The sequence below is a fragment of the Rhinoderma darwinii genome, chromosome 3 (assembly GCF_050947455.1).
Source record: "Rhinoderma darwinii isolate aRhiDar2 chromosome 3, aRhiDar2.hap1, whole genome shotgun sequence".
NCBI lineage: Eukaryota > Metazoa > Chordata > Amphibia > Anura > Rhinodermatidae > Rhinoderma > Rhinoderma darwinii.
The window spans coordinates 81616752-81635326 of NC_134689.1; the positions used below are offsets into that span (position 1 = coordinate 81616752).

At 37.6% G+C, this 18575-nt stretch overlaps 1 protein-coding gene across 9 annotated transcripts in view; it reads right to left on the reverse strand.

The window, feature by feature from the left end:
* TENM2 (teneurin transmembrane protein 2) overlaps positions 1-18575 on the reverse strand; it is a 2339501-nt gene that overhangs the window by 492732 nt on the left and 1828194 nt on the right. For all 9 annotated transcript variants that reach the window (XM_075856427.1, XM_075856426.1, XM_075856423.1 and 6 more), the window contains one exon: positions 6624-6862. In XM_075856427.1, the coding sequence (XP_075712542.1) occupies positions 6624-6862 (239 nt within the window). The remainder of the gene's footprint in view (positions 1-6623; positions 6863-18575) is intronic.

An 18575-nucleotide genomic window follows, 5' to 3' on the forward strand; every position in this document is an offset into this window, starting at 1 on the left:
TACAGATACAACATGGTGGGAGAGCAATTTTCGGAAAACTAATAAACATAGAAATGCACTGTATCCCATGACAATAAGTGAGATGTTTTATAGTCAATAGCAGAAAAAATATTTAGATTTTAATCTAATGCAGCATATATTCCAGTGGCTGGCGGCATATGTTGGCACTTTGAATGGCTATTGACAAATCCTGAAGGGTCCCTGTTGACTTATATTGGGGTCTGTCAAATTTCAGGTATTTTTTGTGGCAAGAATAGAGCTGCAGATTTTGCTATTCTTTCCGTTAAAAATACTGGAAACCCAGATAGACTGGCAATAATGACATTATGAACAGAGTCATATCCCATTGCTCCATAACATCATATAATGCAGCTTTCAAAGTAAATAAAATGGTCACCTCTAGTAAGCCTATATTTGGATATGAAGGAGATGCATGTAAATTAAAATGGCCTACGTCTGTTGACAGCCTGCATAGTTACACAGTGGGTTGGAATAAAGATATATGTGTATTCAGTTCAACGTTTCCTATTTACAAATCCCAGTTCATCCATAGAAAGACAGGAAAATAAAAACATCTCGGAAAGGAAGTTTTTATTACACTTGTAAAGATAGCAATCCTGATAAAAGTATGTTATGGAATCACTATATGTGCAATAATATTGGAATGAGATTGCAATAACTGCTTTCTTTTATTAGTGAAATGTTACCCTGAAAAGGTACCCCCACATATTATCCATGTGAAAATCGAGACATATACATATACGCACAGATGCAGACACAGACACAGACACACACACACACACACACACACACACACACGCGCGCACACGCACTCACACATCAAATATCTGGCCCCAAATCCACCAAGAGATGCACTTATTTCTGCAGAACTTCCCCTCTTTTAGCTTATCATTCTGGATGTGCAAACTGTTACTAAAGAAGGAAAACCAGGTTATTGCAATTTCTAAATAACCCAACACTTAGTGAAGGACTAAATTAAGAAATTGAAAATACTTAACTATCACTACCTCCTGAAAAGTTATCTTTGAAGGTAAGGCTCTATTCACACGACACAGCCATTTTGGTCCGTTCAATTTCCGTTCCGGGCCGTTTTTCATGGCCGATTTTGATCCGTTTTGCATCCGTTTTTATCTCTGTCTGTTTTAAAAACGGATGAATTTAATTTGTAATTTTTTTGCCACACACTTCCCTCTGTAGATAATGCCACACACTGGCCTCTGTAGCTAATGCCACACACTGCCCTCTGTAACAAATGCCACACACTGCCCTCTGTAGCAAATGCCACACACTGCCCTCTGTAGATAATGCCACACATTGGCCTCTGTAGATAATGCCACACACTACCCTCTATAGATAATGCCACAAACTGGCCTCTGTTGCTAATGCCACAAACTGGCATATGTAGCTAAGGCCACACACTGGCCTCTGTAGCTAATGCTAGGTAGTGCCACACACTGCCCTCTGTAGGTAGTGCCACACACAGCCCCCCTGTAGGTAGTGCCACACAGCCCCCTGTAGATAGTGCTCCACAGCCCCCTGTAGGTAGTGTCACACAGCCCCCTTGTACATAGCACCCCGTAGATGGCACACCCCCCCCCTAGATGGCACCCTCCCCCCTTTCTGTAGATAGCTCAATGAAGTCAGGGATCTCCTGGAGCAGAATCCCCAAAGTCACTGTCCATATATGGCCAGTCGGGGAAGTCAGGGACTTCTCCTAGAGCGGAATCCCCGGCCACAGCTTCGGCTGAAGCTGTGACCGGGGATTAGGTATTCCGCTCCTACAGGGAGCAAAAAAATCTCCTCCTCTTCCTCACATGCACTTCGCACTGTGACGAGAAGAAGAGAGTGAAAGGCAGAAAGCACGGCCGTCCCTCGGATCACATCCAAGTGGCAGCCGTGCTTTACACGACCCCATATACTTCTATGGGAGCCGTGCAGCCGGGAGAACAGCCGAAAATAGGGCATGACCCAATTTTTGACGGCCCAGGCCGTCAAAAAATCGGTCATGTGAATAGCCCTAATTGGAGTCTATTGTACCTACTGCGGCCGTGTAACGGCCATTCAAAAAACGTCCGTCGTACAGCCGGGAATACCTGTCGTGTGAATAGGGCCTAAGGAGGTTTGATTCCATGAATCTATACTTATATAAATGCAGAATATAGTAACACTATAAAAAGTTATTACACTGCAGCTGGAGGAAACCAGCATTCCTTCTGAAATTAGCAGAATAAAATATATTTAAATAGACACTAACTTTTCAAACAACTTATGCTAATCTAATAGTATACCTGATATAGGTCAACTTTGTAGTTTACTTAATGTTAAAATGTAGTAATTTTATCCATGCAAATTCTGTCTGAATTTATTCCCACTAGATGTCTCCCTTCCTGTAAACTGCTGCTCATCCCCTGATATCAAGCAAAATCCGTTCCTTGTTACACAGCAGAATTGACTGCTTGAAGGAAGTGTAATCATAATATATTGCATAATATAATCATCATATGCGCAGTACAACATTTACGGTCACTGTTCTGATCGGCACTACTGCGCTGATTATGAAGCAGGGCCGCGCGCACGTTCAGGACATTACAGGGCCAGGTGTGAACTCACCTATTACATTCCCTGGTTCCTGTCAATCGATGTAAGAAGGGAGGGAGGGGGGGTTGAACTGGGGAACGATGACAGAGCATTTTGGAGCAACGGTGACACCTTCGTTTCTCCAAAATGCTCATTTGCATAAACGGAATAAAACTATTTTCTCTGCAAAGGAGGCACTCTTGACAAAAAGGTAATTAATACATGTTAGAATCAGGTTAGCCTAATCTATAATACCCTGTTGCTAGTTTGATATGGACATTTCTGGTGACAGACTCCCTTTAAGTTTCATTTAAACAGTTATGATGGAGCTGCTATATGAAGCATTATTTTTTTTTTTCAAGCAGATAACTTTTTATAAACATAGAATTTGCTGATCTAATCACTAGTGGAATAGTGCATGTGTCATGTGCATGGGTTAATTTTGCTTGGATAGTGTAATTCTAATCCTGTTCATTTTAAATTTCAAGTAAATGTATTTATTGGAATGTTTTGGGCTCCCACTTGTTCTTCACTTCTTTCCTCTTCATTACATGTCCCTAGGGTATTACACATGCCAAGTGTGATGAAGCTGAGGGTTTTCCAGTAAACAATCAAACATGTACAATGACCACTTGGTTTGGATGACCGGCTCCTGTTTGACAGCTCTACATGTTATAAACAGCAGTAAAACCGTGATTTTCATTTTGTGACATATCCCCGATAGGAATTCCCTACATGGGATATAAATGAGAAGTGCCGATTATGCCTATATTAGCTGGCTGCTTTGCAAATCCCCTAAATAAACTGAGAAGCACGCCAGATATCATTGCCTTGTCATGCTTTAGTATCTATCTGTGGTGTATGCAGTAATACTTATGAGACAACAGCCAGTAGACAGACCGTAGACTACATACTTTCTAAATGAAGAAAGTGAAGACTTTTTAAATTTCATGTTTCTACTTTTAAGCTTTTGATTTATGCTAAGGTGTTGCACACTGAGAAGTCGCATAATCAAGATATATAGCTTTGGAAATTTTAATTTGTAGCTGTAATAGGAGAAGTCTTGCAGTGCTCTGCATACTGCTAGAGGAGTCAGGTGCTTATGGAAAGTGTGGCATGGATAATTGCTCTAATTTTTGACTAAATACCAACAAACGAAGATTTAAAATATTTAAAAAAAAGCTAGGATGGCCTTGTAGAAATTTATGATCAGTATCTTATACTGAGAACTTTCTCACATAAGCGCGTACATCGCAGAATTACACATAGTAATGTATGCTGTAATGTTTAGAAATGGGCAAAAATTGCACCAGGTCTCGAGTATACTATATGAGTCCCATATGTGCGTTCTGGATTCAGGAATTTCTAGTTTTATATAATGTGCCTAGTCCCTAGTCTTTAATGACATATATGGGTCCCAGTGGAATCTATTTAATGTTATACAAAATGTAGTTAGTGGTTTCCAGTGCCAACCGACCTTGTTCACAGACCTGTGCTGTCACTGGTATATGACATATTATTCCTCCATTTGAGAGGAAACTAAAATGATCAACCATTTACATTCACATTCGAACATAAGATACTGTAAGTGCAAGATATTTTTTATATATTATTAAAATCCACACATTTTTCAAAATGTTTTTGGCTGTTAAATGAAATATTAAGCAGAATATTAAAAAAGTCAGCTTTAGGCCTTATTTATATGAGCGTGTTTCTCATCTGTGTGCTGTGCGTTTTAATAACGGACAGCACACTGACCCATGCAATTCAATCGGGCTATTCACACATCCATGCATGTGTCCTTTGCAAGAAACTCACTGCATGTCCTATTCTGGTCTGTTGCCTATTAATGTCTATTGGTGCATGAAAAAAATTGACAACACACGGACGACATCCGTGTGCTGTCCATTTTCATCATGAGTTGCTTAAGAAATGCAGAGAAAAAGAAAAGTGAGACGAAAAAGTGCTAGCAGAGGAGAAACATGGACGAGAAATACTGATGACACCCAAAAATTACACTGACACAACACGGACAGTCATATACATGAAAAACAGCCCTTTTTTGTGGATGTAAATCAGACACACTCGTGTGAATAAGGCTTTAGCAGATATATAGATAGATAGATATTAACTTTGTAGTTTAGTTACTGTTAAAGGGGGGGAAGAGGAGCAGTGGAGAGACAGTCACTACTGCCCAATAAAGTCTATGGAGAGGGTAGGGGGCAGGAGGATCGAGCAGGAAAAGAAAGACACAGACGCTGCCCATGGAAGTCTATAGAGAGGGGAGCAGCAAGAGGCTGCAGAGTGAGAGAGACACATACATGCTGCCCATAGAAGTCTATGGAGAAGGAAGCAGGGCAGAGAGAGGATACACAGGCAGCTGGTAAGACTTATAAATCACCCCAGTGCTGGATTCTCAGCTACCCTGCTCATTACTGCCATATAATCTCCTCCATGTTGCTGCAGCTTATATATATATATATATATATATATATATATATATATATATATATACATATATATATATATATACATATATATATATATATATGTGACAGATAAAGATAAGAGAGCAGTGTGTGCAGTGTATAGAAGACATGATAGCAGTCAGGCTCCACCCACTATCTCAGACTCAACTGAGAATTAGAGATACTGCTAAAACTGCTTAAAATGCAGAATGCAGGTTATATAACAGCCAGAAACAATGTTGTTCCTCATGTACACACATATGGCAGCTTATTCTGAAACGTCACCTGAAAAGTTAGGTACACTAAAGTGTCGTGTATTAAAAGAGGCATGGACTCGCAGGACAGGTATATAATATTACCACTTTACAAAGCATTAGTGCAGCCTCATCTAGAATATGCCGTTCAGTTCTAGGCTCCAGTTCATAGAAAGGATGCCCTGGGGTTGGAAATATACAAAGAAGAGCAACTAAACTAATAAGGGTCATGGGGAATCTGAGATATGAGGAAAGATTAAAATAATTAAACCTATTTAGCCTTGAAAAGAGACGACTAAGGGGAGAGATGATTAACTTATATAAATATATGAATGCACATACAAGAATTATAGTGAAACCCTGTTCCATGCAAAACCCCCTTAAAAGACAAGGGGGCACTCCCTCTATCTGGAGAAAAAAAGGTTCAACCTACAGAGGCGACAAGCCTTCTTTACTGTGAGAACGGTGAATCTAGGGAATAGCCTACCGCAGAAGCTGGTCACAGTAGTGTGCTGTAACTACCACATAAACAGTAACGAAGTGCAGAGATTGTGAATAGACATCCCGTGGAATGTCTATTCACTGTCTAAACACTTCAGTATTGTTAATGTGTTAGTATAAAACAGCACATAGCGATCTAAAAGGAGCCCTATGCGCTGCCTAAATGAATGGAGAGAAGTGTATGACGCTGATTGGTCAGCGTCATACACTCCTCTGTACAACACCCACTTGGTCGAAAGTAAAAATACGCCCACTTGGGCATTAAGCAACTCATTAGCATAAATCTAAAATCGCTAACAGATCGTTTTATTAAATAAAAAGCACTGCTGTCATCTACATTATAGCGCCCATCTCCTTATGTAGGAGATAGGGCACTTATAATGTGGTGACAGAGCCTCTTTAAGGCTCTCCTTTGTAAATAGTAATAGTAATACCCTACATAATTAAATGTAGGGCCTGTTTCTATTTAGCAAAAGTAATGACAAAAATATGTACAAAAAGATTGTCATTATTTTTTTTATCCTGCATTATAAAAACTCCATAGTTATTCTTATCGTGTTTAAAAACATTTTCTATTACTTATGCTGAGTGATTTATTATGACAAATAAATTGTTAAAATTTTTACTAGCGACCAACCTTTTCAAATCTGAATTTGTGTTATGCTGCATAGAACAAATGTACAATCTGAAGATAACATATCTAATCTAATATTTAGTCTCAATCACTATAAAACCTAATACATACTATCTACAATGGCAACATTGAGAAAACCTACCAAATATGAAACATTTAAGGACTCACCAATGAAATAAGCCAGTAAAATAGCAAGGAGAACGGCCGCAGCAATAGCCGATAATGCTGCGCATTTCCAACTGCAATACTTAGATGGTTTCTTCAGCTTGAAGGCATTTCTGGAGAATGTGTTTCGGGGTAGAAGCCTCGGAGGAGGAGTGTAAACTGTTCCTGAAGTCAGGGGATATCCAGGAGAAGAGCTGCTGAATAAAGGAGTTGTTCCAGATGATGTCTTGAACAAAAAGTGCCTGGAAAGAACAAAAAGACGGGATTATAAAACAACTGATTGACATTCATCAAATGTGGTGTAAGGTTAAGACAAGAATTGGCAGCAAGGATGTCACATCAGTACATGCCACAGTTTGTAAATGCTATCAACTTATTGCTCTTGCTGGAAAAGTCCCTAAATGCAATAAGCAATACTCTAGTCAAATATTCATGCAAGTGTAAATGTCCACAGATATGTTTAGCTGCAAGCAGAATTGACAGATAATATTACATTTGTTCACAAACCTTATTATTCATATAGAAACACTGATATCATTTAATATATGAAAACAGGGCACCTGGAGAACACAACAATTCAAAACATTTAGGCACAGGCTTGTAATAAACCCAATCCTAATATATGACAATGTTTTGCAGATTATAGTATCATAGAACGGATTATATGCACTCAATTAGGCCCGTTGTACAATGCAAGGCCTTGGGCTTTCCAGGCTTTAAAATAAATAAATAATAATCTGGTAGCTGCAAATGAGGTAACATATGTAAAAGAAAGCGCCAAAAAAAACCAAAAAACGCTTAAATTCCCCGCTGCTCCAGCGCCGCTTGTCTAGTGTTCTGCTGCTAGTCTATATTCACCTTCCTGATGCGCGCCTGCTGTGGCCAGGGATTGACTGGAGTGATCACGCGCTGATACGGCATGTCATTGCTTCAGGAACGTTAACAAAGACCGACAGGGGACCACTGGACCGGCGGTGTTGGAGCAGTAGGTGATATATAATGGTAAAATAGGCTTTTTTTTTCTTTTTACTTATGTTATCGCATCTGCATCTGGCAGGTTTGTTTTTGTTTGGTTTTTTTTTAAGCTAGAAATACCCCTTTAAATTGAAACTAGGTGACTGGATTAGATTGGACTGCAAGAGCTCACCGCCCCTAATAAATATAATGAAATCTGTATATTATATTGTATGGTATTTACTGTATAGTTAATTCCTCATCAAATTAATTGACTGTCTTGGACAATTCCCTTTTGTTAGAAAGGTCCCGTGATCAAAATTCTGATTGTCTTATAAAGCAAGAGACACTCTTTTTAGGCTTTCTCCACTGCAGCTTACAGATAATGATCTTGAATGGGAGACCACCCACTGTTAACTCAGAATTCCCAAATGGGATATTTCAATATGGCATTTCTTTAAAGTAGTTCTCTACTGTTTGGTCAGCTTTCCAGGTTAAGTTCATGGAAATCACTAGAGCGGCGGACACGGGAAGTAAGTATTATTTGGCCATTTTATCCTACTCATTCAACTGCATCATTCTGGACTTTTTTTTTACCTTAGTAAATTAAAAACATTTTAATAATGGCTGATAATGTTCTATCTGTAAAACAGATGGTAGATTAATCTTTTCTGGAACAAGACTATTCTAGTGTCTGAGTGTTACATTTGCATAAGTATGTAATGTTGTGCTAGTAAATGACAGATATTATTACCAGATAATATTTCTATACAATAACTGTGGAAACCATTAAGTCTTTAAAATAACATCTTAACTACAAATAAATGTGTTCAAAAATATGCAGCAGATTCAGAGACAATAAGAAATCTTTCAATAAGACCTTGTAAAAAACATAAAGTACATTTGCACAAGAAACAAATAATGTCAGTCATTTATTAGTGTTTTCCCAGGAAATGTTCTATTGAAAACTCTGGAAAGGCAGATTTAGTATTCTGATTTAGGGTGAAAGATGTCACTTTCGAAAAAAAGCAGAAACATCTTAATTTCTCCAAGGAGCCTTTAACGATTTATAACCATGTACAGTAAGGTCGTGTTTGACATCTTAATAACTAAAGACTTTACTGTATTTGGAATTCAGTCAGACAAAAAAAAAAACAATAAAACAAGAACAGCTACGGATCCTTCACTGAGTATATGTGTGTGAACAATTGTAAGATATTATTAAAAAACATTTTTGTTGTAATTCTTTAAGCCTGCTGGTCTACTGGACTGTGATGACCAAACGTCAAAGCTTTGTTTACTCACAGAAATATTACTATTTCTCGGCTTTGTTTAGGTGGCCATTTTAAAAAAAATGACCTCAAGAAGTACAATAGGAAGTTTGCTTACTTTGTTTTATTTAATGATTTTTTTTCATTTATTTTTTGCAGTGGTTATTTTAGCAAGTGTGACAGCATAAAGAGGCGCCATATTGTTTGCCTCCTTTTAATTTAGCTTGTCATAACTGATGGCCAACATGGTCTATCAATAGAAAAGTGACAACTTTACCAACTGTTTTGGAGAAGGCAATTCAAAAGGTGACAACAAATATGGTGAAACTTTCTGTTGCCACCGTAAAAAAAAGGTAAATAAAACATATTTGGCTATTGCTCTAACTTCTAATTTACTAATTTATGGCCACTTGTATGTGTTCGATGATAATCCTGATTAAAACTAATCCTGTCTGCACAAAACTAGATTTAATCAATACAGCCGTAGGATGCATAAATTTCGGAGAATGTTAAAAATTGTGCAAGATTATGAAATAGGTTTACTTGGTATGATAAGGTTAAAAATACTACTTTTTTTTTACACCACTTCATGGTTACCAGTATGCCAGTATTATCCTTTAAGAAAATAGAGCAGGTGTTTATTAAATTTGGCACAAATTTATTGAGTGCCATTTACGCAATTATTTTGGCATAATTTGCAACAGATTTCTGGCAAATTTTTCTTAGTCAATTTCCCCCTTAACCTCTTGTAGACGCAGCCATTTTTCGGATTTTAATTTAGTTTTTTTTCGTCCCCGCATTCCAAAAGCCTTAACTTTTATATTTTTTCGCTGACATAGCTGTATGAGGGCTTGTTTTTTGGAGGACGAGTTGTAGTTTTTTTTTATTTGCGGTAAAAACGACATGTTAACTTTATTCTATGGGTTGATACTATTATGGAGAAAAATTTATATAGTTTCTTTTGTGTTTTACCACTTTTATAAAGAAAAAAACTTTTTGTTAAAAAACAAAATAGTTTTGTGTCTCCACTTTCTGAGAGCCATAACTTTTTTATTTTTCAGTTGATTTAGCGGTGTGATGGCTTGGTTTTTGCTGTACGAGCGGTTGAATTGGTACTATTTTGGAGTACATGCGACTTTTTGATCACTTTTTATTCCATTTTTTTTTAGGGCGCTAAGGTGACCAAAAAACAGCAATTTGGGTATTTTTTGTCTTTTTTTACGGCTTCACCGAGCAATACCAGTTATGTAAACTTTTTTTAACATTACTTTAGGAAAAATATGTGAAAAGGGAGGTTATTTGAACTTATAATATTAATTTTTTGTACATTAAAAAAAAACTTTAACTGTATTTTTCATTTTTATTAGTCCCCCAGAGGATTTCAACCAGCAATCGTTGGATCGCTTGCATGATATACAGCAATACTACTGTATTTCAGTATATCGCTATACTGACAGTCTCCTATGAAGCCCTGCTGGAGGCTTAAATGCCTCAGTCGCTATTGACCGTGGCATTTAAGTAGTTTAACAGGCGTAATTGAAGCGATCTTCGATTCCGCCTGTTGTACTGGCACTGGGGTGTCAGCTGTAACATATTGCTGACAGCTGCTCGGTATGGAGTGCGCTCAACCCGTGAGCGCACTCTATACGTACCCTTGGCGGATGTCACATATGTGTACGTGACACGCCGCCAAGGGATTAATAAATACTAAAGACAATCAAATAGTACTGTAACATAAAGGCTATGTACACCTTTGAAATATTTTTTTTTTTAAATAACATTGTGTTTTAATAAAAATATTTTTTTTCTTTTTCAGATACAGCTGCTTTGTATATTGTGTACAGAGCAGCTGTATCGTGGTCTGAATCCTGTATCTGTCATGTCCGTGGTACTGACGGGTTTAGTGGATCCACCTGTTATCGATCACATCTAAGTTATGAACTTAGATGTGATCAATAGCAGCTCGATCCTGCGTGTCAGAGACATGCAGGACCCACTGACACTGAACCCTTTTAGTGCTAGATAAGCTGCTCTGTATACAGGATACAAAACAGCTGTATCTGAAAACGTAAAACTCATTTTTAATAAAATCTATTTAGGAAGTTGCACCAATCACACTGATGCACAAAAAACAAACAAACAAAAAAAAAATATTTCAAAGGTGTACATAGCCTTTAACATAGGAGTAGTCCATTTATATTAATCTCCAGAAATATGAAACCTTTGAAGGGAAAGCTCAGCTAGAAAATATACATTCTATTAACATATGCCAACAAATGTTTGCTTTACTTATATCACTAAGTAAAGGGAAGCTGTCAGGTCAAACTTGCTGTCCAATCTGTGGGCAACATCCTTTTCCCCCTGACGAAGCCTGGTGGTGAAACGCGTTGGGTGTAAGTGGGCTCCTGGCACATTGCTACTCTTTAAGCCATTGTATATCTGCATGGTCTGTCAACTTCTCTTTTATTTGTTTTTTGGCTACCTTGCCAGTTCTGTCTATCGATTCTGATGGTCTATTTCACCGTTTTTTATTTTGTTATGTGACTTACCATGGCTGTTTATTTACAATGTACTTCTGTATGGTATAGATGTTATGGCCAGTAGCCCACTCAGTACTTTCTTTACTGTGAGGACTTGTATTTTAATCCATTTTTAATGCTATTATCTGTATTTTGTATTTTTATCATGTCTCAATAAAAACTATTTTGAAAATGTTTGGGTCATTTAACACTGACTTTCCGCATATGTGTTTAAACTATGACCCTGGTGTTTGACCAAATTATTCTATTGAGGCACTTTTTTGGTGTTATGTTATATAGCAGGAGTAGCTGAGAAGATTTCTATATAGTTGTGTGAGAAAAAATTTAGTATATCCTGTAATTCAGGGGTCTCAAACTTGGTCAGGTAAATGGGCCACACATAGAAAAATTGTGAAGTTGACGGGCCGCATTACTTTCAAATTTGTTATTCAAACTACTATAAGGGCATGGCCACACATGGCGTATTTCTGCAGACACTGTCCGCATCAATGCCGCACATAATCTGCGTTGCAGATTCCTTCGTGCCTTTGCCTAAAATGTGAAGTAAATTGCTGCGGATTAGTCGTTGCGTATTCAGGTGAAGAGTTCAACCTGCTCTCTTTTAAAACATTCAATCTCAGTCTGGCTATAGACCTCGAAACACATAGGTCCAGCCAGAATGAAGAAATATCCTGTTCGTGAAAGCAATCTGCAACGCAACACACATAACATCTGCGGATTTAATTGCGGAATTTTGAAACTCCATTGAATTCAATGGAGAAATTCCGCAACAAGTCCGCAACATGTCCGCAACAGCCAGTGTATGCTGCGGACACCAAATTCCGCACCGCAGCCTATGGTCCGCAGCGGAGTTTTCCGCCATGTCTGCACGAACATAACTAAAAAGGTGTGGAAACCAATGGAGAAACTGTCCGCTGCGGATTTCCAGTGCGGACTGTCCGCAGTGGAATTCCACAGCGATTCCGCCACGTCTGGCTATGCCCTAAGAATACTACATTACTATAATACTACATTACTCTAACAAAACTTAATTACTATAACAATACTACATTACTATAATATTAGTACATTACTATAACAATACTACATTACTATAATACTACTTACTATAATAATACTGCATTACTATAATAATACATTACTATAACAATACTACATTACCATAATAATACTACATCACTATAATACTACATTACTATAATAATACTACATCACTATAATACTACATTACTATAATAATACTACATTACTATAATGCTACATTACTATAATAATACTACATTACTATAATACTACATTACTATAACAATACTACATTACTATAATAATACATTACTATAATACTACATTACCATAATAATACTACATCACTATAATACTACATTACTATAATAATACTACATCACTATAATACTACATTACTATAATAATACTACATTACTATAATGCGACATTACTATAATAATACTACATTACTATAACAATACTACATTACTATAATACCACATTACTATAACACTACTACATCACTATAATAATACTGCATTAGTATAACAATACTGCATTACTATATTAATACTACATTACTATAATACCACATTACTATAATACCACATTACTATAATAATACTACATTACTATAACAATACTACATTACTATAATACCACATTACTATAATAATACCACACTACTTATAATAATACTACATTACTATAATATTAGTACATTACTATAACAATAGTACATTACTATAATACTACACTACTGTAACAATACTACGCTACTATAATAATGCTACATTACTATAACAAAACTACATTACTATAATAATACTACGTTACTGTAACAATACTGCATTACTATAATAAAACGACATTACTATAATACTAAATTACTATATTACTACTACATTACTATAATACTACATTACTATAACAATACTACATTACTATAATAATACTACATCACTATAATAATACTACATTACTATAATACTACTCTACTATAAAACGACATTACTATAACAATACTACATTACTATAATACTACTACATCACTATAATAATACTACATTACTATAATACTACATTACTATAATACTACTACATCACTATAATAATACTGCATTACTATAACAATACTACATTACTATATTAATACCACATTACTATAATACCACATTACTATAATAATACTACATTACTATAACAATACTACATTACTATAATACCACATTACTATAATAATACCACACTACTTATAATAATACTACATTACTATAATACTAGTACATTACTATAACAATAGTACATTACTATAATACTACACTACTGTAACAATACTACGCTACTATAATAATGGTACATTACTATAACAAAACTACATTACTCTAATAATACTACGTTACTGTAACAATACTGCATTACTATAATAAAACGGCATTACTATAATACTAAATTACTATATTACTACTACATTACTATAATACTACATTACTATAACAATACTACATTACTATAATAATACTACATCACTATAATAATACTACATTACTATAACAATAATACATTACTATAATACTACATTACTATAACAATACTACATTAATATAATACTACATTACTATAACAATACTACAATACTATAATGCTACATTACTATAACAATACTATAATACTACATTACTATAACAATAATACATTACTATGATACTACATCACTATAACAATAATACATTACTATAATACTACATTACTACAATACTGCATTACTCTAACAATACTAAGTTACTATAATAATACATTACTATAATAAAACGACATTACTATAATACTACATTACTATAACAATACTACATTACTATAATAATACTACATCACTATAATAATACTACATTACTATAACAATAATACATTACTATAATACTACATTACTATAACAATACTACATTAATATAATACTACATTACTATAACAATACTACAATACTATAATGCTACATTACTATAACAATACTATAATACTACATTACTATAACAATAATACATTACTATGATACTACATCACTATAACAATAATACATTACTATAATACTACATTGCTACAATACTGCATTACTATAACAATACTACATTACTATAATAATACATTACTATAATAATACTACATTACTATAATAATAGCGCTAGGTTTAAACTTAAAGAGGCTCTGTCACCAGATTTTGCAACCCCTATCTGCTATTGCAGCAGATAGGCGCTGCAATGTAGATTACAGTAACGTTTTTATTTTTAAAAAACGAGCATTTTTGGCCAAGTTATGACCATTTTCGTATTTATGCAAATGAGGCTTGCAAAAGTACAACTGGGCGTGTTGAAAAGTAAAAGTACAACTGGGCGTGTATTATGTGCGTACATCGGGGCGTGTTTACTACTTTTACTAGCTGGACTTTCTGATGAGAAGTATCATCCACTTCTCTTCAGAACGCCCAGCTTCTGGCAGTGCAGATCTGTGACGTCACTCACAGGTCCTGCATCGTGTCGGCCACATCGGCACCAGATGATTCTGCAGCAGCATCAGCATTTGCAGGTAAGTAGCTACATGGACTTACCTGCAAACGCCGATGCTGCTGCAGAATCATCTGTAGCCTCTGGTGCCAACATGATGCAGGACCTGTGAGTGACGTCACAGATCTGCACTGCCAGAAGCTGGGCGTTCTGAAGAGAAGTGGATGATACTTCTCATCAGAGCGCCCAGCTAGTAAAAGTAGTAAACACGCCCCGATGTACGCACATAATACACGCCCAGTTGTACTTTTACTTTTCAACACGCCCAGTTGTACTTTTGCAAGCCTCATTTGCATAAATACGAAAATGGTCATAACTTGGCCAAAAATGCTCGTTTTTAAAAAATAAAAACGTTACTGTAATCTACATTGCAGCGCCTATCTGCTGCAATAGCAGATAGGGGTTGCAAAATCTGGTGACAGAGCCTCTTTAACAGAAATTTGCAAGTTTACTCCACGTGCTTTTTTTTTTAACAATCCTGTTTTCCAGTTTAAGTGTCTCTAAATGCAGTCTGGCTGCTCAGTTGGCAGCATTTGGCAGACACAAGAATGTCAACATTGGACAGCCCCTTTTTAGATAGTGTCACAGTGCCCTCTGTAGATAATGCCACCGTGACCTCTGTAGATAATGCCACAGTGCCCTCTGTAGATAATACCCCCCCTAGATAATGCCACAGTGCCCTCTGTAGATAGTGCCACAGTGCCCTCTGTAGATGATGCCACACACCCCCATAGATCATGCCACAGTGCCCTCTGTAGATAATGCCACAGTGCCCCCTATAGATAGTGCCACACTGGTGGCAACCCCAGCCAGAGCACTGCCAACACTTAGGCCTGAGATTCCTCTGCTGGAGGAGCCCCTGAAGTCACTGTCCATCCTCTTGGACCGGAAAGTGATGTCTAGGGCAAACTCTGATCAGGAGTCCCCTAGCAGAGCACTAGTATAGGCTCTGCTACTGAACTCTGGGGAAGCCCCTCACATCACTGTCCACATATAGACAGTGATGTCAAGGGCAAGCCCAGAGTCGGAGTCCCGGGCAGAGCGCTACTAGCGCTCTGCTTGGGACTCCAGTTCTGCTCCTGACTTCACCATATATAGACAGAGATGTCAGGAGCTTCCCCAGCCGGAGTCCCGGAGCAGAGCCGATTCTAGCGCTCTGCCTGGGACTCCAGTTCTGCTCCTGACACCACTGTCCATATATGGACATTCATGTCAGAGGCAAGCCTGAAGCCGGATTCCCGGGCAGAGCGCTACTAGCTACTATATATGGACAGTGATGTCGGGCTTCCTCAGAGCAGAGCGATTGCATAAGCTCTGCTCTGGGACGTCATGAAGGAGCGTCGGCTCACTCCTTCTTCGGCCTGCTCTCTCCTCTCCCGAGGAAGCTACGATGCCCTGCGCGCCACAGATGACAGCCCCAGGGGCCGCATGCACCCGTGTGTTGTAGATCCCTGGTGTAATTTATTGACTTAGATCCCTGCTACCTCTAGCCTTAGCAATGAGCAGGGATTTAAATAAATAAATTACAGGTTATCCTAACTAAACCTTTTTGCCCAAAGCTATATATCAATATTCTCAGCTTCTTTTGCTCTATGACATGCTGCTTGCTGATAGTACAGCATGTTCAAAATAACAGGTTCACTTTAAATGGAGAAGCCTCATGTGAGCTCTGCATTACTTGAAAGTAATTTAAATACACCGATCAGCAATAACATTAAAACCACTGACAGGTGAAGTGAATAACATTGATTATCTGGTTACAATCGTACTTTGTCAAAGGATAGGATATATTAGGCAGCAAGTAAACATTTCTTAAAATTGATGTATTGCAAGCAGGAAAAAGGGGCAAGCATAAGGATCTGATGGACTCTGACAAGGGCCAAATTGTAATGGCTAGACGTTCATGGTAGGCAGTGGTTAGTGCCTACCAAAAGTGGTTCAAGAAAGGAAAACTGGTGAATCAGAGACAGGATGATGGGCAACTCATTGATGATCGAGGAGAGTAAAGGCTAGCCTGTCTAGTCTGAACCCACGGAGCACAAATTGTTAAAAAAAGTCATCGAAACCTGGCAGAACACACAGTGCATTGCAGCCTGCTGTATTTGGGGCTGCATAATCGCAGACCAGTCAGAGTGCCCATGACAAGACCTGTGCACTGTCAAAAGCACATACAATGGGCATGTGAGCATTAGTACGTGACTATGGAGCAATGAAAGAAGCTGTCCTGGTTTGCTAAATCAAGTTTATACAGCATGTGTACAACCGGGTGCGTACGCATTGCTTAACTAGTGAAGAGATGGCAAAAGGACAGGGCCGCCATCAGGGCAGTACTACTGGTACTGCCATCAGGGGACCAGCCACATGCCTGAAAAAAAGCCCCCCCCTCGTATCTATCTCATATCTATCTATCTATATCATATCTGTCTGTCTCATATATATTGATATTGATTTTTGTGTTATACAAATAAAGATTATTATTATTTCTCTCTACCTATCTCTCCATCTATATCTTTCATATCATATATCTATAGATGTATTGTATAGTTTTAGGCTGGGGCTACACAGCGACTTTGGCCGTGACACTGGTTGCATGCACAAAGATCGTTATGTAATCAGCTTTGAAAAATTTGCTTTTCAAAAGCCAGTTTGGGCACTCATTGTAAGCTCCGTCTTGCGCCCAGCGTGTAAGAAATGCGCATACTTATTTGGTATCGCTGAAGTTGGCGGAAGTTGCCAAATATGTATTCAGGTGTGTTTACATATCTGGCATGCCCCAGATGTCAAAAAACATCACCTACAATTACATATTCACATTTTTTTTACACAATATGGAAGCCCAACATGTTCTGGGAAAAACAAAAACAAATACATGTAGGTTGAAAGAGTAATAGAACAACAATTTGCTTTTAAATTGGCAAATGGCTAAAACTCTCCTATTGTCGGTGCAGATTGCGCACTGAAAATTCACTACAAATTACAATATAACTCATGTGAATGGGGTTTACCTTTTTTTGAAGGATGAAATAGCATTGTAGACTATGCTATTCCATCCTGAAAGATCCCGCAAATGAATGAATACCACTCCTGACACTATGGACAGTAATGTCAGGAGCTTCCCAAGCTCTGCCCTGAGACTCTAGCCTTGGGAAAGCTACTAATGTCACTGTCCATTTACGGACAGTGACTTCAGGAGTTTCCCCAGGGCCACTCCAAGAGCGACGTATCTGTATGGCATACAGTGGGATACATTTTGGCTGAATTGAACAAAATCCATTAACCGGTCATGTGCCTGACCCATGGTTTAGTTCACTGTAATTTACATCAGTACCAAAATCAGTTAACGCGCATAATGTACAAACGTGAGCACACCACTTTCCATTGCCCAGCCCTTGGTAATGGAGGGGGGCCCAGACTCCTTGGCTGTATGGGGCCCAGAAATTCCTATTGGCTGCCCTGCAAAGGGATGCAAAGGCAAGAAGGGAAGCCGGCGGAGGCCTGTGAAGTTCTGGGCAATGTTCTGCTTGGGTCCTTGGGAATGTTACTTTGACACGTACCAATGACCTAAACATTATTGCACATAAGTACACCCCTTTATGGCAATTGTATTACCTATTGGCAGTGTCCTCT